Genomic DNA, 27,108 nt, shown 5'->3' on the forward strand with positions numbered 1-27,108 from the left:
TTTTTCGGGATAATTTCAAAACAAATTTGATTAAATTTTGGGGCTATTTAAGGATCACTTATGGGTTTTTTCTTAGTAATTTCGAGACAATTTCCGGACCAATTTGGAACTATTTTAGGATCATTTCGGTATTACTATAAGATTATGACGAAACTATTTTGAAAGAATTTAAGGACTGTTATAGGATCACAACGAAATTATTTTTAGAATTATTTCTCGATTCAATTTCAGGATCACTTCAGAATTATTTCAGATCTCATTGCAGGATAGCTTTAGAATCATTTCGAGACTGCTTCGAACTCATTCCGGAACATTTACAGGATCATTTCAGGATAATTTCTTTATTAATCTCTGAATTATTTGGAGAAAATTTCGGAACCAATTTGGAACAAATTTAGGACCACTTGAAGGTATAATTTTGTGACGACTTTTGAATCATAAGGATTGTTACAAGATCATTTTGTGACAACTAAATGCATCCTGTTATAAGTCCATATCATGATTCATATATTTGGTGAGCGAAAACAATATAAATCGGAAATATTAACTGGTCGCGTCTTTCCCCATGTCAGACAGAAAGGCTGAACTGGGCTCTTATGATAAAGGATGCTCAAACACACTTATAATAGCAAGGATTAACACCAGATGCTGTTAAATAGACACTTAAGCCTCAAAGCATAGGAAAAGTTTCTGAAGTAACACAAAGGTAGCATCTGCAAGACCAAATCGGCATACTTCTTCCCCGAAGTTTATAGAGTTCCGAAGTGAATAGGTACATCAATCAAGAGGTATTGCAAAAGGGAAACTACATGTTTCTGTCCTTCATCTGTCAGTGATTAACCAAAAATCGTTTCCGGTGATTTTTCAATAGTGATTGGGAAATCATCATTCTTCACAGTGTTTAAAATTGAGGAGCAGTTCAAAGAGATGTAAGATTGTTTGGAAAATATAACAGAACCGTTTCAGGATTATTTTCCCCGTTTCGTTATACTAACCGTTTCGGGATATTAAGCGTTTTGGGACATACCTACGATATATCTGGGAGCGTAGTATTAATTTCTGCATTGGTTTTGGTATAATTTCTGAGACAGCTTCGGGTTTGTTTTCCGTATGAGTTTTAAATACTTTAGGTTTTACTTCGGGGTTTTTTTCTAGATGGATTCGAATGATTTCATTATAAGTATCCGGACCAACCTAGTACTGTATTGAGATAGTAGCAATATTGTCTTCAGGATCATCTCAGGACTATTTCGAAATAAATGAAAACTGAAAACTGGAGGGTAGAGAAAGAATCGCCTATCCTATAGTAGGTATTGAATTAAGAAAGAAGTGAAAATGTCATATATATTTTAAGTTTATTCGATTAAGTTAAATTAAGAAATATTATTTTATATACGTTGATTACATAGGCCAACAAAATTCGAAAAACTTTCGAACCCAAAAATGAGCTAATACTTTAAAAGATCTGTTCGCTGAATTTGACTTCCGAATCAGATTTTTCATTTTGGGTCTTTTTTTTTTGAGTTGTTAGCTGCGTTTTTTATTACGTTGTCTATACTTAGGAAATAGGTGTTTTTAAAATCAGCACTCCTTACTGTCATTATTTAGTTCGTACTAACTTTTTTTAATGTTTCACCATGTGTAGCACACTTTCAGGTTGACTTTCTTATGTTGGTTTTGGAGCGGTGCAGCAGATGGTATAGTCGACATGACTCCTTTGAACTTAAGGGTTTTGTTTTATTTTTGTATCATATATATATTTCGAATATTCAGGGCTTACTGAAGCCGCCTACATGCAGTTACAAAGCAAATAACCTGCCTGAAACTAGACTTCAAATTTATTAGAAAATTATTGTAAACCTAATACAGTTTGATATTATTTTTTTAAATTATGACATTTGCAATTGAAGCCTTCCAAACACTAAAACTAAGTTTTCAAGAAAAATAGTTGCACTCTCAAATCTAATACATATATGGTTTGTAACAAAAGGAAGTTTTCGTGAAGAAAATATGTAGTAAATATGGCATAAAAAGCGTGTTTTCAGCACTTTCAGGTAAAAATATCTCGAAAACCAGTACCAATTTAAAAATTCTGACACCGGATTCAGATTTAACGTAAAGAGAGCCTTATGAAAATAATAGGCTCATTTCTGGGTATAATATTTGTCGGCCCGTGCTACTTGCTAAATATTTATATTTCATATTTTATGCACAGCACAAGAATAATTATTTTTTACTGTTAACCCAAGCATTACCGTTCCAATATGTCGTGCCAATATTAGAGCTATAAAGATTATAGGGATTGTAAGCGAAACCGCTGCTTGTAGGATTATTGTTGTAAGTAGCACTCCATTGGGGAATGTTTCCATACTGTTGTGTGTTAGTTCCCCATTGTGAGTTCGAGGGGTAATTTTGATTTCCATATTGACCAATGATCCACGGCCAAATACGTACACCTTGTTCGCTGTTCGTAGAGCTTAGTTGCGAAAATTGTGGTAAAGTCGTAGCATAAGGATCCACATATTGAGGCGCCGTTAACTGCGGGGAGAAAGCAAAAATTTAAAAAATCGAACACATTGATTGAAAAGCGAACGTAAATGAAATAAAGAATTGTAATTTCAGCGCCTGTATAAATTTATAAAAAAGAAGTATATTAACCGTAAGCGTGATGCCACTTAAACACAATAAATAAAAATTTATTAATCTCATTGTGTGTTTATTTATTTCGCTTTTTCACAAAATTCTAAAAGCAATAAATTAATTACTGTACTTGCTGGCACTTCCTCTATGAAATAAAATCTGTTTAATGCCACACGATTTTCATTGCTTATATATAAACGCAAAATTTTCCGCCGTACCAATTTGAAATAAAAAAGTGTTTTCATGTTTTTGTTCTCTTTTTTACAAATTTTGTACATACCCACATAAATATGAATTTACAGTAAACAAATGTGAAATTTTTTCGAATTTAATTTAATGAGTTATAATTCGCCATTGAACTTGACTTGGCGCTTCACCGCTATGCATCCCTACAATAAATAAATGCTCGCTTGCCCGAGATTTTGCGTAGAGTTTTATTGTGTTGCTGATTTATTAAGTTTAAGTTTTTGTGATAATTGACCTTACTACATTTAACATAATTGTACGTCACCAATCAATTGTAACGTAACGTTACAATAACGTAACTCCCTGTATTTCCTTATTCACCTAAACCTGAACCTCCCTGTACTTATTTTGCTATAGCATAGCCAACAACCACTTCTTTTATAGCATATTCAACAACCAACTAAATTGCGAACCAATGAAAATCACAATAATGGTGCGTTGAATTCTCAACCAGTTTGCGTCACCACCCATATAAACACTGAATTTGCATTTTCGCAATTCTGTCCTCGCAGGTGAGCCAGCGGGAGTGGATGTCTTTTTAAAGACATATTTTTCCCTCCTGCTAGCTAGCTGAGTGGAAGGGGCGCCGTCATGGCGCGAGTCACCCTTCACTTAGGTAAGGACGACGGGGAGGATGCCTTGTGCTACTTTGCCCCCCGCGCCCTCCTAGGTGTTGAGTGGCCCGACGCCCTCATGGCCATTTAACCCCTCCCCCTCAGTTCTAGCTTAGGCTGGCTGAGTGGAAGGGGCGCTGTCATGGCGCGGGTCACCCTTCACTTAGGTAAGGACGACGGGGAGGATGCCTTGTGCTACTTTGCCCCCCGCGCCCTCCTAGGTGTTGAGCGGCCCGATGCCTTCATGACATTTCACCCCTTCCCCTCAGCTCTGGTTTCGGCCGTGAGCCGATGCGTGCGCACAGGGGCTACCGCTGTGCCGTTAAGGTGCACTTCCCCTCCGCCCACGGGTCGACCCACGGTGTATCGGCTGGTACAACCCCGCCCCCTTACGCACCTTCTACTAGTGTGCAAGTAGGGAGGCGGGGGTGTCCAGCGGTGAAACCAGCACTAACGAGTCCTCGCAGTCTCTTCCGCAGGTGACTGGCCCCGCGACTACCACAGCTGCCGAAGAAGAGCGACTAGAGATCCCGTTGCAGCCGACCGACCAATACCAGCCCGTTGGTATGCCTATCCGACCCCGCCCGGAACACGCAGCCGCTGTCCAGGTAAACCCCGTCGCCGGCCTATTTTCTCTCTCTCTCTCTGCCCTGGTACGCGCTCCGTAGCCCACCGCCGCTGCCGTCGCACCGTCCCCCCTCTGGTGCCACCGCTGCTACGACGACCGTTGGCTGTTCGCCATCCTACCGCCGTTGAGCCGCTGTATCCGCCCCGCCGCTGCTACGACGACCGTTGGCCGTTCGCCATCCTACCGCCGTTAAGCCGCTGCATCCGTCACGCCGCTGCTACGACGACCGTTGGCTGTTCGCCATCCTACCGCCGTTGAGCCGCTGTATCCGTCCCGCCGCTGCTACGACGACCGTTGGCCGTTCGCCATCCTACCGCCGTTGAGCCGCTGCACCCGTCACGCCGCTGCTACGACGACCGTTGGCCGCACGCCATCCTACCGCCGTTAAGCCGCTGCACCCGTCACGCCGCTGCTACAACGACCGTTGGCCGCTCGCCATCCTACCGCCGTTAAGCCGCTGCATCACCGTCCATCCAGTTCGCTGGTGCCGTCACTTCGTCTATACCGCTACACCCATCCGTCCGCTAATACTGTCCGCCGTCCAGCCACTGCGCTCATACTACTGTACCAATCCGTCCGCTAATACTGTCCGCGGTCCGGCCGCCGCGCTGATCCCGCCGCTGCTCCCGGACAACCGTACCATCCCGCCCGCTACTGCACCGCCGCTAAACCACCGTACCGACCCCTCCGCTACTACTACGCCTATTAGCCACCGCCTCCATCTTTGCACGGAAAGCTGCTGTCCGCCTAACATCCCCAGCCGTGTGTGCGTGCGTTCGTAACACGTAAATATCGTGTATTTATTCAGTAGGGGTTTGTGGTACCTTTACTCGACTCTGGATTGACTGAGTGTTACCCCAGCCTTAGACAAAACCCACCTCATAAATGGCGCCCGAGCAGGGACCCTCCTCCGCAGATGACCGTGGAAAAACAACTACAACCACCACCAACACTGCCGGGGCGGGTTCGACGAACGCACCGCTAGAAACAACACACACACACGCTCCGGAAAGCACGCTGCTGAACACCGACTCGCTCAATTGGATCTACCTACTTAGGTAGGAGAAGCTGATCGAGGAGTGTAAGGAACACCGAATCGACGTGGAAGGCCAAACCGTAGCCGAGCTGCGCCGCGCACTGAGTACTTACGTGCGAGCGAAACGCGCCAGGAAATCCAGTGAAGACCTGTTGAAAGAGCTGGAACGAGAAGTGAACGAGGAAGAGGGGAAGTTCGCTACGCTACCCCAGCCAACAACAAAGCCGATCCCTTCAATCCAGATCCACAGCCCACAGCCGCACGGAGGAAAGGGAGAGAACGCATTACCAAAACGAGACGAAATGAGCGACGGTGAACTTATGAATACCGTTCGCCGCTGGGACTTGCACTTTTCGGGGGAGGAGTCACTGCACGAATTTCTTGAGAAGATAGAGGAGCTTGCCGAATGCTACCGCATCCCCGTCGACCGACTCCTCCCAACACTGCCGGAGCTTCTACGTGGGAAAGCACTGCAATGGTACCGCGTCCGTAAGCAACACATACACCGCTGGAGCGATCTGCGGAGGGAGGTGCAAAATTTTTTTCTACCTAAGCGACACATACGACATTTGGAAGAGGCCATCCGACAACGCAAACAGCAAGGCCGAGAGAAGGCCAAGGACTACATCCTCGCACTGGAAACGCTGATCCGCCAACACACGACGATGTGCGAAGAGAATCACCTCGAACGGATCTATGATGGTCTACGCGTGGAATACCGCCTTTTTGTCAAACGCAGCGAGTTTAGGACGATCGAGGAGCTCCTGGAGCTAACGGAAGAGTATGAGCTGTTAAGAGGCGAGGAAGCGAAACAGGGAAAAATGGTGGCCCACAGCCTATACCACCTGCCCATGGAATACGACAGCAAAGAGTGCTGTTGGCGCTGCAAGGAACGCGGACACCACCGCTTCCAATGTAAGGGCCCCTGGAGGAAGTTCTGCTCCCGGTGTGGCCAAGACAACATCCTCTCCAGGGACTGCCCATGCCCTCCGACTAGCCCAACTACCGAGAACGCACCCCGAACGCCGTCCAACGCTATTAAAGGAAGCCGCCAAGCACCGTACGTCCGATCAGAGAAGCCGAAGGAACCACCCGCCAGCAAATCGACCGCAAAAACACAAGTAGATGGCCGATTCTATATACCAGTGCTCATCGAGGACATGAGCGTGCGCGCACTAGTGGACACCGGCGCCACCCTATCCTATGTAGATGACACCGTACGGAAACACCTAGAAAAGAACAACATCAAGGCGCGCCCCAACAAGCGAAGCATCCAGCTGGCAGACCAAACGTGTGTCTTTACCTCGAACTCCTACCCGGCAAGGATTGTGTATCAAGGACGAACCACAGACGCGATGCTATCCGTTATCCCAAACTTGGCCGAACAGGTAATCCTCGGAATAGACTTCCTAAGACAGAGGGGAATCATCCTCACGCTGGATGGTCAGCCGCTAGAGGCCACCGTGACCAAGAGAGCACCCGAACTGGATACGCTATGTGCATTGACGAGCCGAGAACACCTGAGCGACGAACAAAACACGGAACTGGGAAACTTCCTGGCGCATCACCAAAAGCGGTTTGGAGAAATCATCGGACCAAGCACTGCAGCCGAGCATACGATTCGTCTCAAACACAACCGACCGCTGAAGCAACGATACTACCCCCGCAACCCGGCCATGCAACAAGTCATCAACGAAGAGGTAGACGAGCTATTAGCAGGAGGAAGGATAGAACCATCGCGAAGCGCGTACAGCTCGCCAATCGTGCTAGTCCGCAAAAAACAGGGCACGTGGAGGATGTGCATCGATTACCGTCAACTCAACGCCGCCAGCGAACCAGACGCTTACCCGTTGCCGCAAATTGGAGCCATTCTCGACCAGCTGAAAGAGGCGAAATTCATCTCGACCATTGACTTGAAGAACGGCTACTGGCAAATCCCGCTCGCCAGAGCATCCCGACCATACACCGCATTTACAGTTCCTGGCAGAGGGTTGTTCCAGTGGAAAGTCATGCCATTTGGCCTACACTCTGCTCCGGCTACCTTTCAACGCGCTCTGGATTCGATACTTGGACCCGTACTCCAACCAAAGGTTTTCGCCTACCTGGACGATATCATCGTATTGGGAGATACCTTCGCAGAACACTTGGCGATCTTGAGGGAAGTGTTCTGCGAAGTGCCCAGCGGTGAAACCAGCACTAACGAGTCCTCGCAGTCTCTTCCGCAGGTGACTGACCCCGCGACTACCACAGCTGCCGAAGAAGAGCGACTAGAGATCCCGTTGCAGCCGACCGACCAATACCAGCCCGTTGGTACGCCTATCCGACCCCGCCCGGAACACGCAGCCGCTGTCCAGGTAAACCCCGTCGCCGGCCTATTTTCTCTCTCTCTCTCTGCCCTGGTACGCGTTCCGTAGCCCACCGCCGCTGCCGTCGCACCGTCCCCCCTCTGGTGCCACCGCTGCTACGACGACCGTTGGCTGTTCGCCATCCTACCGCCGTTGAGCCGCTGTATCCGCCCCGCCGCTGCTACGACGACCGTTGGCCGTTCGCCATCCTACCGCCGTTAAGCCGCTGCATCCGTCACGCCGCTGCTACGACGACCGTTGGCTGTTCGCCATCCTACCGCCGTTGAGCCGCTGTATCCGTCCCGCCGCTGCTACGACGACCGTTGGCCGTTCGCCATCCTACCGCCGTTGAGCCGCTGCACCCGTCACGCCGCTGCTACGACGACCGTTGGCCGCACGCCATCCTACCGCCGTTAAGCCGCTGCACCCGTCACGCCGCTGCTACAACGACCGTTGGCCGCTCGCCATCCTACCGCCGTTAAGCCGCTGCATCACCATCCATCCAGTTCGCTGGTGCCGTCACTTCGTCTATACCGCTACACCCATCCGTCCGCTAATACTGTCCGCCGTCCAGCCACTGCGCTCATACTACTGTACCAATCCGTCCGCTAATACTGTCCGCCGTCCGGCCGCCGCGCTGATCCCGCCGCTGCTCCCGGACAACCGTACCATCCCGCCCGCTACTGCACCGCCGCTAACCCACCGTACCGACCCCTCCGCTACTACTACGCCTATTAGCCACCGCCTCCATCTTTGCACGGAAAGCTGCTGTCCGCCTAACATCCCCAGCCGTGTGTGCGTGCGTTCGTAACACATAAATATCGTGTATTTATTCAGTAGGGGTTTGTGGGACCTTTACTCGACTCTGGATTGACTGAGTGTTACCCCAGCCTTAGACAAAACCCACCTCATACAATAATACTGCACAACATTGGGCTGGGTATAGGACCAAACCAATTTTTTGGAAGATGTTTATCCCTAAGAAGAAGAGAAGCTCGGCCTTAGACCTCTTGGGAGGTAATCGCACCTTACATTTATTAATTTTTTTATTTTTAGTAATAAACTCCCAACTCAAAAACATTGAAGCGAGCCACACTGTGTACATAAACACATCAATCATCATCCGGGGTGGGCGTGAGCTTAACACCTGCTAAGCGATCATAAATGTATACGATAAGCGAGAGCACAATGGCTACTTCGTCAAAATCAACGACAGCTCTTTTAGTTTGATCACATATGACATGATGTGAAACTTCTCGCTCTCTGAAAGCGCGTGAAAATGTGCATTTTTTATAATATTGGCCATAGATACCATCATGCTCAAAATCAAATTTGGGCATTTCAGAATAACTTTGGGGTACTTTACATGGTAAAGGTTTAATTTATAATTTTCACTGAAAACTTACTCAAGATTGTCAAATGGGATATCAAAAAACTCGAATTTTTGTCAGGATTACAAATCCGAAGAAAAAATAACTATTTTTCACCCGTGGAAAATTTATCAGTGACAACACCTTTCATCGAAGGGCTGCACACAAAACGGGTTTTGATAGCAGCTTTCGATTGGAGAAAAAGTCAGCTTCTTAGTCTTCGCATTGATGTAAATGGATGCATAAAGGCCAGGTTTTTGTGGAGCGTTGCAACATTCCACTTTTGACAGCTGAGATAAATTGTAGGTATACGTATAGGTTAACGCAACATGTATAGTTAACAGCCTTTTGCGGACCACAACGCAGATACTTCACCAAATGATCTAATTTCGTAATTTCTTATACATTTTTTGCGTTTTTTATTGTATGTGGATATACATATGTATGTAAATGAACATTTTGGTCGCATCAAAGTGAAAAAGGGGCTAGCCGTTCATTGTTATCATATGGCGGTGCCAGCGCAACAAAGCAAAGCAACGCAATCGAAATATATTATTTCATATTTTTTCACTTATCTACCACAAAATATTTCTACAAAACTTTGCCTTTTTTATAAATTTTAATAAGTTTTTATCACCTTACTTGCTGATTTTTTGAAAATAATGAAACCGAACGGATTTCTTGGATTTTTTTTTTGCGTAGTTTAGGCAACTCTATAGCCATATGATGTTCAAGACCCATTCTTGGAAACGAACGAACTTTTGTTTACAATCGAATGAACTTCAAGACCCATTCCTGGAAACGAATTGAGAGAGAATAAAAGTTTCGTATCATGTCATCAGTGGTTTGATTTCGATAGTCGTACAGTGAGGAAGTGTCGCACGCGCGCTTAATACAGAGTACCAAAGAGTGCGTGTAGCACGTGTTCGCCGTTCAAGTATTGAAATCAAACTAAATAAATAATTGATTTTACTTTTGTGCTTGCTACGCGTTCGTGTTTACTAACACATTCTCAATTTGGTAACCGTGTAAATGTAGTGGTGCCCACCGCTGATCATCATTTACACCGATACATTTGTAGCACATATTTGTAGCCGAAAGTTGCTACACATACACACGCATATGATTATGAGAAACGCATCAACTACAAACAGTGCACGGACTTTAGTACTTTATTGGTAGATCTACCAACTTTTTAGCCCATTTTCAGTTTCTACAAATTCTACCACCAAAGCCCAAATATCTACCAACATTTCAATATACATATTCGCATTGAAACCAAATACTGCGACCATTAGGTATATAATAATTTTGCCATTGCTATTTCAAGCGAAGATTACATTTATTTCGGTTTTTATTTTGTAAAGTTTGTGTACGAATTCCAACAAGAAATAAATTTGTTTATGAAATAAATGTGGTAAATGAGCACGCAAATATTTCCCAGCGCTATTTTCATCAGTTTTTTGTGAATAATTTTAAACGAAAATAAAAAAAAGGTTTAAGTAAATGCCAAAGTCGGTTACGTTGTGGCAGTATTCTTAGTACAATGGAAAAATGTTGTTGTAATTAGAGGTTTCGGTAAATTTTCGTTAGTATTTCAAGCTCGAAATACAGCAAGCAAGTATCATATAGGCATAAACTAATAAATTTATATGTATTTTTTTGCTTTGTTTACAACTTCTACAACTATTTTAATTTTTCGTCTATCAACATTCTCTTTTTAAAAGTCCGTACACTGACTACAAATATGCATGTATAAAGCTAAGTAGGAGATATGTTCAGCAGTTCTAGCAGGCAAAACGTCTAGACCAGGCAACGGCATTTAGTGGCACAATTGTGCACATTCAATTCACACGTATTCTTATTCTCTTTAGTTTAGTAGTCACTGAGCATTTGGTGCAGCAACATCGATTGTGTGTGTTTTGCACACAGAATATATTAACTTTAATTGGATAACGGTAGGTTGTATAGGTATAAAGAAATCGATATAGATATAGACTTCCATATATCAAAATCATCAGTATCGAAAAAAAATTTGATTGAGCCATGTCCGTCCGTCCGTCCGTCCATTAACACGATAACTTGAGTAAATATTGAGATATCTTCACCAAGTTTGCTATTCGAGCTTATCTGGACCCAGAATAGATTAAAATTGAAATGAGCGAAAAATGATTGAAAATGAGCGAAATCGGATGATAACCACGCACACTTTTTATATATATAACATTTTAGAAAACACTAAAACCTGTTTATTTAGTAAATAATACACCTAGAATGTTGAAATTTGACGTGTGGGCTGATACTGAGATTCTTGATAAAAATTTGAAAGCAATTTTTAAAATGGGCGTGGCACCGCCCACTTGTGATAAAATCAATTTTACAAATATTATAAGTTTTCAATCAAAAATCGTTAAACCAATCGCAACAAAATTGGTCAGAGATGTTGCCTTTACTATAAGGTATGCTTTGAAGAAAAATTAACGAAATCGGATAAGGACCCACTTTTATATAAAAAATTTTTAGAAGGGTCGAGGAGGAATAAAATAAGCTATATTTTAGCAAAAGAGGGCTTTGTATCAATAGAATTTTACTTTCTAAATTGAATTATATCAAATCAAATTTGAAAACACTAAAATTGTTAAAAATGGGTGTGGCACCGTCCCTTTTATGACTAAGGCAATTTTCTATATTTCGGGAGCCATAACTCGAAGAAAAATTAACGGATCGTAATAAAATTGGGTTCACAAATTTTTCCTATATTAGAAAATATTTCTATTAAATATGGACGGGTTCGGTTAAAGACCGCGGCAACTTAGATATAAAACAAGTTTAAAGATGTCGTAGACTAGAATAATAAGCTATAATTTAGCAAAAAATAGTTTTGAATCAATGATATTTCATTTATTAAGTCTTATTGTAAGAGGAAATGGCGAGACATTTTTTTAAACGGGCGGTGCCACGTGTTATGTACAAAAGTAATTTATCTGAAATGAAACGTACAATTGAAGCTCACGCTGAGTATATAATTTTCAATTAGACCTGAACTTAGACACCTTTACTTGTTATATTTGGACTATTATTTATATATTTATTTGGAACATTCGGACCTCGTGACATAGTATCAAACGAATGTGTTCTGGGTATTCCAAAAGGTTCATCTGGAACGATTACAAAAATACTGAAATTGAAAAGAGCTTTTCGAAGTTTCAGAATAATACCTAATTCCTGTGTAGCAATTAATTTTCTGTCAGGGCCGGAATATAAAGTTCTAAGAAAATCAGCCATTTTTATTATTTTTTTATACTCAGTTGAGCAGAGCTCACAGAGTATATTAACTTTGATTGGATAACGGTTGATTGTACAGGTATAAAGGAATCGAGATAGATATAGAATTCCATATATCAAAATCATCAGTATCGAAAAAAAATTTGATTAAGCCATGTCCGTCCGTCCGTCCGTCCGTCCGTCTGTCTGTCCGTTAACATGATAACTTGAGAAAATGTTGAGGTATCTTAATGACATTTGGTATGTAGGTTCTTGGGCACACATCTCATATCGCCATTTAAAATGAACGAAATTGGACTACAACCACGCCCACTCTTTCGATATCGAAAATTTCGAAAAACAGAAAAAGTGCGATACTTCAAAGACGAATAAAGCGATAAAACTCGGTTGGTGGGTTCACCTTTTGACGAAAAATAGAAAATTAGTAAAATTTTGAACAATGGGCGTGGCACCGCCACTTTTAAAAGAAGGTAATTTAAAAGTTTTGCAAGCTGAAATTTAGCAGTCGTTGAAGATGTCATGATGAAATTTGGTAGGAACGTTACTCATATTACTATAAGTGAGCAAAATAAAAAATCGGACGACGAATATGCCCACTTTTACGAAATAAAGTTTCATAACAAATAGTGTTTTACGCAATACTGGCAAAAAGAAAAAAAAAGCTCGGTATACTTTATCGCGATTTCGGCCATATATATATACAATGTATCTTAAACACCTAAGCAGGGCCGTAGAGAGAAAATCCGGGCTCGGGACTAAACAATTTACGGGCCCCTATAAAAAGTCCGTTAATACATTTGATTAATTTGAATTAATTCATGAATCATTATTGATGGATTATCTCTAAAAAAATTTTGGCACATTAACTAAATGATTTTTAGCTAAAGAGCTGAAAATTAAATTAGCACAGAATATTTATTATTTATACTTTTTTATTGTAACGTAGAAATAAAATTTTCTTTTAACAGCCACATATTGTTTCAAATAATCTTTTCTAGTTATTTGGTAACATTTTAGTACATTTCTGATAAATATAATGATGACCATATTTTAATTATTCAATATAGAAAGTGGAGTGTGCTTTCCGCAAGGTCATTAAATCCGCCTCGGCTAGTTTCATTCCCGCCGGTAGAATTCCCGAAATTCGGCCCCACTTCCCGGCAGAGGCCGCAAGTTTAGCGAGAGAACGTGACCTTATAAGACAGCTCGATCCCTGCGACCCCCAAATAAGGGATATAAACCAACGCATCAGATTGTTTGTGGATGAACACAAGCGGGCGAAATGGGAGGAGCACCTAAGCGGTTGTAACCTCTCTGCCGGTGTAGGTAAACTTTGGTCCACCGTAAAGTCCCTATCGAATCCGTCCAGGCACAATGACAAAGTTTCCATCGCCTTTGGCGATAAAGTGCTATCGGTTGCGAAAAAATGCGCGAGCGATTTCTGCCGACAATATATAATGCATTATACGGTCGACAAAGATAGACGGAGGGCCAACAGACACCCACATAAACAAAAGTTCAGCGCATCACCAATCACCATCACCGCCAAAGAGGTTGAGAATGCCATCGGTAATGCTAAACCATCCAAAGCAGTGGGCCCAGCCGGCTTAGCCATGCCGATGCTTAAAATCCTAGGGAGAGAGGGTTTCAAATATTTAGCATATGTCTTCAATCTGTCTCTTTCCACCTTTGTCATACACGACAAATGGAAAATGACCAAGGTGGCCCGCTACTAAAGCCTGGGAAACCAGCTAACATGGGAGAGTCATATCGCCCGATATCTCTCCTATCGCCAAAAGCCAAGACACTTGAAGCCATTTTGTTCCCCTACTTCAAAGCAAATTTGCAGCTATCCTGCCATCAGCATGGCTTTAGAGAACTCCATAGCACCACCACCGCGCTAAATGCCATCAGCACCCAGATAAATTGCGGTTTAAATCAAAACCCCCACCATAGAACAGTACTCGTAGCGCTAGACCTATCAAAAGCTTTTGATACGGCCAACCATGGCACGTTACTGCAAGACCTGGAAGGGTCTACCCTTCCCCCATGTCTTAAAAGGTGGACCGCAAATTATCTGGGTGGTCGGCAGGCATCGGCGCAATTTAGAAATGAAACATCAAAACCAAGAAGAATTAAATAGGGGGTGCCACAGGGTGGTGTCCTATCCCCACTTTTGTTTAATTTCTACATATCTAAGCTACCTTCGCCACCAGAAGGAGTCACTATCGTTTCCTACGCCGATAGCTGCACAATAATGGCTACAGGCTCGGGCCCACACATCGATGAGCTATGCAATAAAATCAACGGCTACCTCCCTGATCTCTCCAGTTTTTTCGCCACACGAAACCTGGCATTACCACCGAATAAATCTTCCGCGACCCTATTTACAACATGGACGTCCCAAATGTCGACCATTCTGAGCATCCACGTCGATGGCACTACGCTACCGACTCTTCTACACCCCAAAATCTTGGGTGTGACGTTTGATCAGGATCTACATTTTGGTGAGCACGCAGCCGCAATTGTTCCGAGAATTCAGAGCCGTAACAAAATCCTCAAATCCCTCGCTGGCAGTACCTGGGGAAAATATAAAGAAACGCTCAGGACTACATACAAAGCAATTAGCCAGCCGATTACGTGCTACGCGTCACCCATATGGTCGCCGAGCCTAAAAATTACCCACTAGAAGAAACTACAGGTCTGCTAAAATACTGCTTGCCACGGGCTGTCTTCTTATGTCCCCAGAACACCATCTGCATAATGAGGCGAGAATACTCCCCATCAGGGAGAGAAATGAGATGCTGACCAAACAGTTCCTGTTGAATACCCAGAAACCTGAGCATCCCAACAGACATCTGATTGATGAACCAGTACCGCCTAGGGGCTTAAGAAGTCATCTCCGTAAGCATTTTGAGGAAATACGGCACCTGAGAACCCAGCCGTATGAAGCGAAAAAACACAAGCAGGTCCTTGGTGAACTCCATAAACAGGCGTCGGACCTTTATGCCGGGAAGAGGAACGCATACTCCCCAGCGAAACGCGTGTTACCTTGCTCAACTTCGTTCTGTAACAGGTTAAACTCTTACCTATCCAGAATCAACCCCGACATACAAAATGTATGCCCCGCTTGCAACGTGTCCTCACATGACACCAAACATCTCTTTAATTGTAATGTGGAACCAACGCCTCTAACACCCCTTTCCTTATGGTCCAACCCTGTTGAAACAGCAAGTTTCCTTGGACTCCCATTAGAGGATATTGATGACAATTTTTGATCGGTCGCAGCTATTAGGTGGGGCGAAACGTTGCTACAACAACAACAACAACATCAAAATTTGCTTCGTAAATGTGTTTCAAGTGAATTATTTCGCATTATAAGCTTTGCGACTTGTATTTTTCGGCAAATTTTGCTGCGCTCGCCCGAACCGTAATTTCATCCATGTCTTCAAATTGCAGCAAAATAGAAAACGTCTCGTTCAAATTTCTCATAGCTGCAAATCGATCAGTTATGCCAGTGATTACCGAATCAACGATCAAAAAGAATGTATTGTTTTTAAAATCAGACTCTGGATCATCCGTAATCATCTCATTTCCATTATCTTCAAAACGTCTTTTTGGTTTTCTCTTTCGAATGTTCGGAAACCTTGGCGAGATGTTCAATTGAACAGCAACTGTTTATCATTCGTTTAAAACTCTTTCCCATTGGTTCCTGATCAACTTCAAATCAGCTAATAAGGCATCTAGATATCGAATCTCAACATCTATGGTGGCGTCTCTAGCTTGAAGTGCGACGTTTCTTTCATTAATGGTAGTCAGTATTTTCAACCAAATTGAGGCCAGCAAGATACATTCGAACTTGTTGAGGTATGTATTTGAGAATGTCGTTAACATCTCCGTATGCTTGTGCAGTCAAATTTAGCTTAAGTAATGCGTTTAGTGCTTGTGTTAATCCTGGAACATGGTTTGCGAATGGTCTGATTGCCTCCATTCTAGCCGACCACCTAGTGTCTGAAAGACTGTGAAGAGAGCTCGGTACATTTTTTTTTGGGGATGCCCCATCGTTGTGGACTGCTGCTGAAAATAGTAAAACATTTTTGTACAACTCCGAAGAAATTAATTGCAGCCGTACAACATTCTGCAGCATCAACACCACATAAATTGAGACTGTGGGTTGCACATGGCGAGTAATCAGCATTCGAGTTTTTGTCGAATGTGGCGTTGTGCTCCGTTGTAAGCTCCTTTCATATTGGCGCCGTTCTCGTACCCTTGTGCACAACAATCTTTTAATGGGATTTCATGTTTACCTAGAGTATGTCAAAATAAATCAGTGATTTCCTGACCAGTTGTTGGTTACAATTAGAGCTTATTATTTCTCGAACTTGTTTGAAAAGAGATTTTTCGCTAGTGTCGTCTTCTCGAGAGATTCTCGAATCTCCAACTACCCGTAAGGCTCGCGAGTTTCTCGACATTTGATTAAATCGATTTATTAGGGCTGATTACATTCACGATGCCGGTGTAGCCGCCACATCTGTCATATTATTTTTATACTCAGCTGAGCAGAGCTCACAGAGTATATTAACTTTGTTCGCATAACTGTAATCGGTAACGTCATAAATTAATCGAGATAGATATAGACTTCTATATATCAAAATGATCTGGGTGAAAAAAGGAATTCATTTATCCATGTCCGTCCGTTCCTCCGTCTGTCCGTCCGTCTGTAAACACGATAACTTGAGTAAGTTTTGAGGTATCTTGATGAAATTTGGTATGTAGGTTCCTGGGCGCTCATCTCAGACCGCTATTTAAAATGAACGAAATCGGACTACAACCACGCCCACTTTTTCGATATCGAAAATTTCGAAAAACCGAAAAAGTGCGATAATTCATTACCAAAGACGGATAAAGCGATGAAACTTGGTAGGTGCATTGACCTTATGACTTAAAATCGAAAATTAGAAAAATGTTGGAAAACGGGCGTTGCACCGCCCACTTTTAAAAGAAGATACTTTAAAAGTTTTTTAAGCTGTAATTTGACAGTCGTTGAAGATATCATGATGAAATTTGGTAGACACGTTACACCTATTACTATATGTGTGCTAAATAAAAATTAGCGAAATCGGATAACGAACATGCCCACTTTAAAATTTTTTTTTTTAAGTCAAATTTTAACAAAAAATTTAATATCTTTACAGTATAAAGGTAAGTTATGTCAACATTCGACTCCAGTAATGATATGGTGCAAAAAAATACAAAGATAACAGTAAATTTCAAAATGGGCGTAGCTCCGCCCTTTTTCATTTAATTCGTCTAGAATACTTTTAATGCCATAAGTCGAACAAAAATTTACCAATCCTTGTGAAATTATGTAGGAACATAGATTCTATGACGATAACTGTTTTCTGTGAAAATGGGCGAAATCGGTTGAAGCCACGCCCAATTTTTATACACACTCGACCGTCTGTCCTATCGCTCGGCCCTTAATACGATAACTTGCGCAAAAAACGATATATCTTAACTAAACTTAGTTCACGTACTTACCTGAAGTCACTTTATCTTGGTGTAAAATATGGCCGAAATCTGACTACGACCACACCCACTTTTCCGATATCGAAAATTACGAAAAATGACAAAAAAAAATGCCATAATTCTGTACCAAATACGAAAAAAGGGATGAAACATGGTAATTGGATTGGTTTATTGACGCAAAATATAACTTTGGAAAAAAACTTTGTAAAATGGGTGTAACACCTACCATATTAAGTAGAAGAAAATGAAAAAGTTCTGCAGGGCGAAATCAAAAGCCCTTGGAATCTTGGCAGGAATACTTTTCGTGGTATGACATATATAAATAAATTAGCGGTACCCGACAGAAGATGTTCTGGGTCACCCTGGTCCACATTGTGGTCGATATCTTGAAAACGCCTTCACATATACAACTAAGGGCTACTCCCTTTTAAAACCCTCATTAATACTTTTAATTTGATCCCCATATCATACAAACACATTCCAGGGTTACCCTAGGTTCATTTTGCTAAATGGTGATTTTCCCTTATTTTGTCTCCAAAGCTCTCAGCTGAGTATGTAATGTTCGGTTACACCCGAACTTAGCCTTTCTTACTTGTTCCACATGTTCTTGTGAGTGTCGTTATTTTCGGCGCGACAGAGCAGCACGACAATCAATCACGAAAGCCGTTGTAGCCAGATTAAACCTAATTCTATTTTTGGGGAAGCGACAGTGAGTGGCGTCCTTTTTATTTTGTCAATAAAAACTAAAATAGAAGTAAATAACATACAATAAAAGCTAAAATCATTCTTTTGGGCGTTTTTTAAACATGATTAATATTTTTTTTTTTTAATTTTTCGCTACTGTGTACTGTATTTTATATTGGTAGCTGCCGCTTTCAAAGTAATTAAGAAGCCGATGCTTGGCTACGATTGTCGTCAAGCTTTGCTTTATTGTGGTTGTGGTTTGTAGACGCCGCGCTGAATGTAATCAGCCCTATTGGCTGTTTTATATAGGAGCTTACGATTTCTTCTAGAGCACAAGCGAAAATGTCCACAAAACCTCAAGTAAAAAACACCGAAATGTATAGAACCTGCCAATGCAGCGACTGAATTGAAAGTTGAGAAGCTCGCGTGTATTTCGAGAATCTCGCGAAAAGCCGTGTTCCCGATGTCTCGTTAAAAAAATAAAATATTGTGAACAAAATTATATGTATAATAAATACATATGTTTTGAGTTAATTGTCATTGGAAAGCAATAAAAGCAAGTAAGAAGTAACAAGTAAACAAAACCAAGTGTATAAATACTGTCCATATAGCGATTGAGTATATGTCGAGAAACTCGCGAGATTTACGAGTACTTCGAGACAGAAGAATCTCGCGAGAAGTCGAGTTCCCGATTTCTCGGGTCTCGAAAATTTCGCTTGTATTCGAGAAGAAATCGTAAGCTCTAGTTACAATCCAAGAAAGCCAAAAACCTTCCTTGAATTGTAAAATTTGTTGCTTTCAAATTGAAATGGAGGCGCAAAATGAACGTAGTCTGTTCAAGTGACTAGCATCAGGCGTAGCATCAACGATAATAGCAAAATACTTGGTTTTCTTGCGTTGATCTAATATAGTTTCCGCTCATTCCGAAATATTTATTCTTAAATTTTAAGGAAAAGGACTTTTCAAAATGTTTTTCACACTTCACTATAATATTAAAACGAAATGCATATATTCGTTGCTTTTAAAATTCGGCTTAAAAATTTCACATGGAAGAACTAAAGACTCTCCTGAATTAAAAAAAAATGTCTTAGTACCTCTAAATCGCAGGCCCTCTCAGAAACCCCGGCCGGGGGGGATCCCCCCCATTCCCCCTCCCCTCTCGTCGGGCATGCACCTAAGCCTGCGTGCAATTAGTTTTAAATGTATAGTCTTGAATCATTTGACAACAAACATTAAGTGTGTGCTAAAAGGTTACAAAAATTGATATTAGAGAAAAATTAGAAAGTTTACAAACGGCGATGGTTACTAGGATATGTTTCTGAATTTCACTTCTTCATCAGCTAACTTCTCGGGAGCTGACTATTGAACCCGAAATATCCAATATTCATACTTTATACTAGTGTAAAGGCAGATGCCTTTACCCACTCAGTCTTATGAATACGTCGCTGCTCGCTTTGCAATTGGTAACTGCGTTTTTGTTGCTATTTCTTTATTCAATTTTAGGTACATACTTATTCTATATGCTTGTTAATCTAGTGTGGAATAATTAAAGGCGCGATCCAAGAACTTAGTAACATTGGGTTTACAGCATTGCTTTTAGCGAGCAACGTGGCGTTCATATGGCTGAGTGGATAAAGGTAGGCTCTTTGCACTAGTATAAGGTATGAGTGTTGGAGATTTCATGTTCAATACTCAGCTCCGAGAAACTAGCTGATGAAGAAATGACATCAATAACAAAAACAATTGTATAAAGCAATATGAGCATGTCCCGCTAATTAAGTACACATGATAATTCTTTTAATTAAGTTAAATATTTCAAAATTTTTTTTGTTATTGAATCTTAACCATTATAAATTTAAGTTTTTTGTTTGTACTGCATAATTGGTTAATTGAAATAATAATCTAGTTTTACATTTATAATGTTTTCAAGTGGTATTGCCACAGCTAGAATGGGTTTGAATATTCCGATGCCTACTGGCAGTACTGCAGAATTAACATCTAACGTGTTCGAAATTTTATATGATTGAAATTTTTCAACCACGCAAAAGTTTTAGAATTTTCGGTACAGAATGTGGGCAAAAGGTAAGTCTTAGCGAGATGGTAGTGTTTGAAAACGCTACAAAGAACGGAGGATACAGAATGTAAGCGAAAGTATAGTCTCTGCTCTGTAGCGTAGTGTGGTTGCAATGTATGTGGTAGATTTCATATGATCGTAATCAGACAGAAAATTGTTTCATGGAAATTAACCAAGACAGAAAAACAAATCAATATTATACTTAGGCACGGTTTTGCAGTAGTTGGTTAAGCAAAATTTTAACTAAGTTTACTCAAGGCTTCATTCTGTATTGCGAACGATAGCTTAGACGAACGATTCGCCTTCAAACGATTTCGTCTAGCAATGATATTCTCTATCATTTTCGTTCGGCCATTACGTTTATGTCAATCAGGAAGGCGAAAGCAATTGTCAAGTGATAGGTTGCCATCGTTTAACATTGTGCAAATACACTAGCTATTCGTCTCTGAGGCAAAACGGACGTTCGTTTCCTAATAGAGAATGAGGCGCTTAAAATCTAGTCAAATTTAAACTCCAGTTAAACAACAAAGCAATTTTTAGTAACAGTTTAAGGCCGCTTTTGTGGTAAGTTTTTTGTGGGGCAACATTGGTTTTTTATTGTCTAACAGATGGATTTTGCTTACCCAACATGGAAAAAATATTTCTGCAGCCCTTGATAAATATATTGTATCTAGTTGTGAGCTTGATATTTTGTAAAACTTATGGTTCTCAAGTTGATCTCTAACGTTACTCTTAAATTATTCTCCAACCTTTCAGAGAATTTGAGAAATGTTTCATTCTCTTATCAATATCCAGCACATTTCTGCAGTTGATATCCTACATTAGATATTGGGTTGAGGTGGAGTTGAAAAAAAAATTTCTTCGAACTAATACCACCAGAGCCAACAGGATTATACATTTTTCTATTAAGGGCCGAGTTATTTGTAACGCAGCAAGTCATTTTTACCCGTATGAACCAAAATTCTTATCAGGTAAGAGTAATCGTTCATTTCAGTGAGTGACAGTAAACCTGAATGCCTTTAATTAAACACAAAAAATTTGAAAGATTTTTTGTATAAAACACTACCTTCAATACAAATCTAAATCAGCCACAAAACACTTACTTAAAAAACACTTACAGAAAACCTCTTAAAGATGTACTAGCCTCTCCTTCATTAAATATATTAAAGTTATTTTATTTAAAGAAACATTACTGATGTTTGACCACTAAATTTTTTAAATCAACAAAAAATTACCATAACCTAAAAGTTATTGTGACAAAACAGCTGATTTTGAAAACTACACAAAAATGTAGGGTTGCCGTCTTTATTAAATAGCTCTGGTTTTCAGGGGCTTTAGTGTATGTGTTATTCGGAACCCGTTGCCTTGTAAAAAATTGTGATAATCAAAATTTTGTGTAGGCCACAAATTTTCTTAAATGTTGTGTTTAAACTAAGTTAACTAATTTGTTATAAATAAAAAAGCTTTCTAAAAAAGCCACTGCGCTTTAAAGCTCACTGAGCACATGTTCTGAATCCCATTAAACGCATTTTCCAGCAGGGCGTTTACAAATTTTTTTAAATATTACAACAGCTTTTATATTGTGAAGGTGTAACTGCCTAAGGTCGGTGAATGAACTAAAGCGTTGACACTCAGTCATTGCTACAACAACAACAACAACACGCTGTGTCATGGTCAATGTGAATGTGTGACAGTTTTTTGTCAAATCGGTTTGTTGCAGACTCTAACGGTTGATGTATGTAAATTACGTTTGTTGACTGAGGAGCTCACATTATACATATGAAAAAGCATTTGTTTTTTTGAAAATAATTTATACATAACTGTTTTCAGGTAAAATGCTCGTAAATAAATATATTCGAGAACAAAGGTGTTGTTAGATGATGCAGATATGTGGGTTTGTTAAGCACGCATTAAAGTTGACTATATTCTAATTATTACGAATAAAAATATATCGTGAACTCTTTTATTATGTTCCAAATAACGGCAAAGTTATTAGTCTTATTATAATTCATACTCAAACGCGCAGACTACTTTTAAGTTAAATACTTACATATATTCTTGTTATTGTTCTTTGATAGACACATTTTTTAATGTAGCCTCAAGGAAAATATTGTTTTAAGCTCTATTTCTGACTGAAATATTTAGTAAAATAATTTATGATTTTCGTTAGATTTTTTTATTTATTATTATGCTGTTCTTTTTCTTAATAGTACTTCATTATGGTTCATATACAATTTTTTCTAGACGAATTGCCACTTCTGTTCTTTTAAAAACAGCTTATGGAACTCAATATTAAATTTTGTGATCTCCTTTGGCCACCCAAGTACCCTTAATTTCAAATTCGTCGAAGGTTTTGGAGGGTTATTGATATTGGTGATACTTTGCCGAATATAGATCCGGTACTTTCCGGCAACAAGCACCATTAACGTAATAGCCCGAACATCTTGGGAACGATTAATATGATCACATTAATCCTATTGGGCTATCCCGCCCCACCCCCTATTTCCATGGGGAACTTGTGGCTTTCAGAGCCTCGCCTGCTAAATATGTGTATGTCATATTTCTAAGAGAATTCCTTTCGCGTAGGTGAGGTTGACAATTAGGTTGCGGAAGCTTTGAAGCTATAAAGCTTTGTATTGTATTTCTTTTTTATTACAAAATTTTGCAAAAACCGGCCATACTTCCGACGACATATTTTTAAAGTTTTTTTAATGTATGTGATAGAAAAAAGGTGCAAATGACGTCACATTAGAAATACAAACACATACTTACATAGATACGCTGATTTTTGTACAATTTCCATTCACACGTAATCAAAACAAAGTTAAACTGCGAGCGGGCATACATACATACATATCAAGTGCTTGGAAATACCCAATAGGAAAATGTTACCAGCTTTGCGGATTTGGCGAGTAATAAATTATTTTTTAATATTTGTTAAAATATACAAAGTTGCCACGTTTGCGACCATCGCCTATTTGGTTCCGCTACAGGGATGTGGAACACATGCAAAACTTTGGAATGTGGCTGAGGTATTGACTATGGGTTCAGCGAGCTAATTTTGTTGTTGAAACTATTTTTTTAAGATAATAAACCTGAGCTTTGTCTTTGGAAATTTGCGTAAGACGATTGCGAATAATAAGATAAGGAAAAGGAAGACAAATTCCCATCGATAGCGTAATTTAAAGAATTAAAAGCAAGTTATTTGTTTATACAATCTTAATTTAACAATAATTAAAACTAATAAAAGAGCCCTAGTTCCGGCGGAACCGAACAAAATTTACACATATATATATTTAAAAAAACCAAAATACTTAGCGGGATTTACTTCCGAAGATATTATGGTCGAGCTTATTTCCAACTTGCGTTGTGCTCCTGTTAATTCCTCTTACAAATTGGCTGGAGATGATTATGTCGACTCCGAACAACACCTGTTAGTCAAATAAGTTTTTACTGACAAGTTTTTCATAGCAGAAATACACTCGGAGTGTTTACCCAACCACTGCCGAGGCACGACCCTGCTTGTGGGAACTTTTTTCTTATTGTAAAAGCATTATCTAAAATGTCGATGTTGCTTTGCACGTGAATTGAACCCCAGATCTTCGATGTGGTAGGGAGGACACGCTATCACCACACTACAACGGCTGCCAGATGCATTTTAAAACAAATGTCGCAATTAATGATATGAACGCTGGCATGTACTACTTATATAGTATATGAAAATAGCGTCTTCCGTAAGAGCTATAAACCAATTAATGCACTAAAATTATGTTGTTACCAAGTTTCGTTAGAAGTGAACGATTTTCGATCGATATGGCAACTTAACCCTCCGATTAACGATGAATAAATTCAACACATCTTAGCGTTGTCGTCTGGCCAGACGAAGTGTGATACTTTGAACTTTATGCAAATATTTAAACTTTGAAGAAATCTCGTCGCACACTGTGATTACCCAGAAATAAGTTTGAATTTTTATTGATAAATTTTGAAATGAATACGAAATATGAGGTCTTATAGGCTTAAAAATATGTTCGTCTAGCCAGACGACAGCGCTCAAATATGACATAATCAACTTTGGTACAAAACAAAAAAAAAAAAACAAGATAAAATAAAACGAAAAAAATATCCATTTTCGAATTATTATAAAGGCCGCCTCTAAGCTTAAAATGTCACTAAAGCTTTTCATGATCAGGTGGGTAGGAGAAAAGTTATTAACGAAAATATAGCCTCCTCGTCTGGCCAGACGCCACAATCTATCGGAGGGTTAAAAAAAAGGGCATGTTCGTTCATTAGTTTAGCATAGATTTGGATGCAGTACCAAAAACATTACTTCCGTCAATTGCGAATTGATATCCACGGCTTTCGAAACTTTAAATTTTGTTTCTACTTAATGTGGGCTGCGCCATGCCCGTTCTCCAAAATTTTAATAAACATAATATTACATCATAAAGTTAATCCACTCACCAAGTTTCATCACTTTATCAGATAATGTTAAAGTATTGCCCCCTTTTTCCATATTATGAAATTTTGGATATCGAAAAAGTTGGCGTAGTTATAATCTGAATGCGGCCATTCTCGGCAGAAGTTATCAAAATTTTTTCTGTAGTAACGTGGTAATAGACGGCGAAAGGACATACAGAATGCGTGGTTTCCAAATTGGTTTTTACAATTAACAATTATTGTTGTTAAGTTACAAAATTTCGATAGGATTAGATTATTATTGACCGATTTATGCCAGTTATGGCATTATAACGAGCTTAACTAAAAAAGGTTTTGAGCCAGGCCCATGTTCAAATAATTTTTTATTCTCATACATTGCCCCACCATAACACATATGGGGTTAAAAATTGACATAATTTAGTTATATACCGTGAAAATGATGATTTTTTTGTTAATGTTAGACTTAGTAGCAACGACAACTTATGTACAAAGCTCCACATGATATCTTTAAGAGATTTCGATTTACGACTCACAAAATTAAAATTATACATTTTATTTTTCAAATCTGGGCGATTCCATGCTCAATTTCCAAAATATAACCAAATTTCTATTTCAACCCTTTCATCAAATTTTATAATCTATCTATAATTTTTATAATAACCTATAATAACCTACCGCACTTTTCCATTTTTCAAAACTTTCGATATCGATAAAACAGGCAAAAGGAGTTATCGGTCGAATTTGGCTGTTTCCAGTAAACCATACTTCGTTAAGAAATCTCAATATTTGGTTAAGTTATAGTTTAACGGATCGTCGGACATGTTTCAATCCAAACCTTTTTCGATGTTGATAATTTTTATACAAGGAAGTCTATATCTATCACGATTCTTTTATGTCACTACCCAGCACAAAATAAGATACTATCAGCTAAGTATAAGTTTTTTACAACAATGCCAGTTGAAATATTATCTTTTTATTTTTTTATAAAAAAACTAACAAGTTTTGCATTGCAATGGCCATAAAAAGTTAGAGATAGTTCTTTCTCATATAACTGTCAACTAATTTCTAATAAAAAAGTTTTTGTCGAAATATATGCATTTGTTATACTTAAAATTTTCCGATCTACAATGTATCACGTTCAACGAAAAGATGTCTATTGCCTGGATTTTATTCCGGATGCATGAAATCAGATTTGGAGGGTATTAAGAATCTTTTACTTTCATATTTTTGTTTCGTAATTTTTAAGAAGATTCGAAAGTCTAAAATATAGCATACAATTTGGCAAAATAATATAATTAACATTGTTTTTTTTTTTTTTGACTAAAAATTTTCCGGCTTAAAACTATTTTGGTTTGATCTTAAGTTTATCCGTTGCTGTGATTGACATGGCAAAGTTGCCTTACTATACAATGACTTAAGTATAATTGAGTTACTTTCCAAAATCCCGTAAAACAGTCAGCTATTAGTTCGATCTTTAGGAATTTACAATTTTTTGCAGAGTATGTACAATCGAAGTTATAAAAGAATTGTTTGCCAGCACACGCCAGGCGTAAAAAACCAATTCAGCTGTTTTTACAAGGAGAAAAAAGGACAAGGTTTTGTGTGAACGGTTCTTAATAAAAAAAATATTTAAACGCGCATTTTTAAAATGTGTTATATTAATGAAATACTCAAAATCATAGTACTTTATTTTAGGCAAAGCTTTCAGTCTTGTAATTTAGTAATGTGCTGAAATCCTACCACAAGCTAAATCTTTTGAATAATTTAATTTTGCCTATGTAGTTATAATAGTCAAATTTAACTATCTTATCTTATAACTTTAAACGAGCAAATCTTGTATATTAGTATGTTTGTATAGCCGAACGATCTCGGGAACGGCTCAACCGATTTAAATAACACTTGGCACAGAGAATGAATCACCTTCTAAGAGTTTCTAACTAGGTGTTGCCTCTCAGAATGTTTCACAAGGTTGCCACATATTCCAAATTAAAAAACAAATTGCATGAGATATGTGTATCAAACGAAGGGTATTTCACTCCGCATTACAATAGGGATATTTTTGAGTAGGGTTGCCATTTGTATATTTGTATATTTGTATGTTTGTATGGCCGAACGATCTCGTGAACGGCTCAACCGATTTAAATGAAATTTAGCACATAGATAATGTATCACCTTCTAAGAGTTTCTACCTAGGTGTTGCCACTCATAATGTTTCAC

At 39.7% G+C, this 27,108-nt stretch overlaps 1 protein-coding gene across 2 annotated transcripts in view; it reads right to left on the bottom strand.

Moving 5' to 3' along the window:
* Positions 1–1,420: 1,420 nt before the first annotated feature.
* Positions 1,421–27,108, bottom strand: part of LOC137233568 (uncharacterized) — a 258,492-nt gene continuing 232,804 nt past the window's right edge. The window contains exons 1-2 of one of the 2 annotated variants that reach the window (XR_010947510.1): positions 2,659–2,780; positions 1,421–2,538 (exon numbers count right to left, since the gene is read on the bottom strand). Coding sequence is in view for 1 of the 2 variants with exons in the window: in XM_067756663.1 (XP_067612764.1) it covers positions 2,381–2,538 (158 nt within the window). In the remaining variant the exon portion in view is untranslated. Of the gene's footprint in view, positions 2,539–2,658; positions 2,781–27,108 lie in introns of those variants that run through there. The other variant, XM_067756663.1, reaches the window with a different exon arrangement.

Source organism: Eurosta solidaginis, chromosome 5, assembly GCF_040869045.1.
Source record: "Eurosta solidaginis isolate ZX-2024a chromosome 5, ASM4086904v1, whole genome shotgun sequence".
NCBI classification, from domain to species: Eukaryota; Metazoa; Arthropoda; class Insecta; order Diptera; family Tephritidae; genus Eurosta; species Eurosta solidaginis.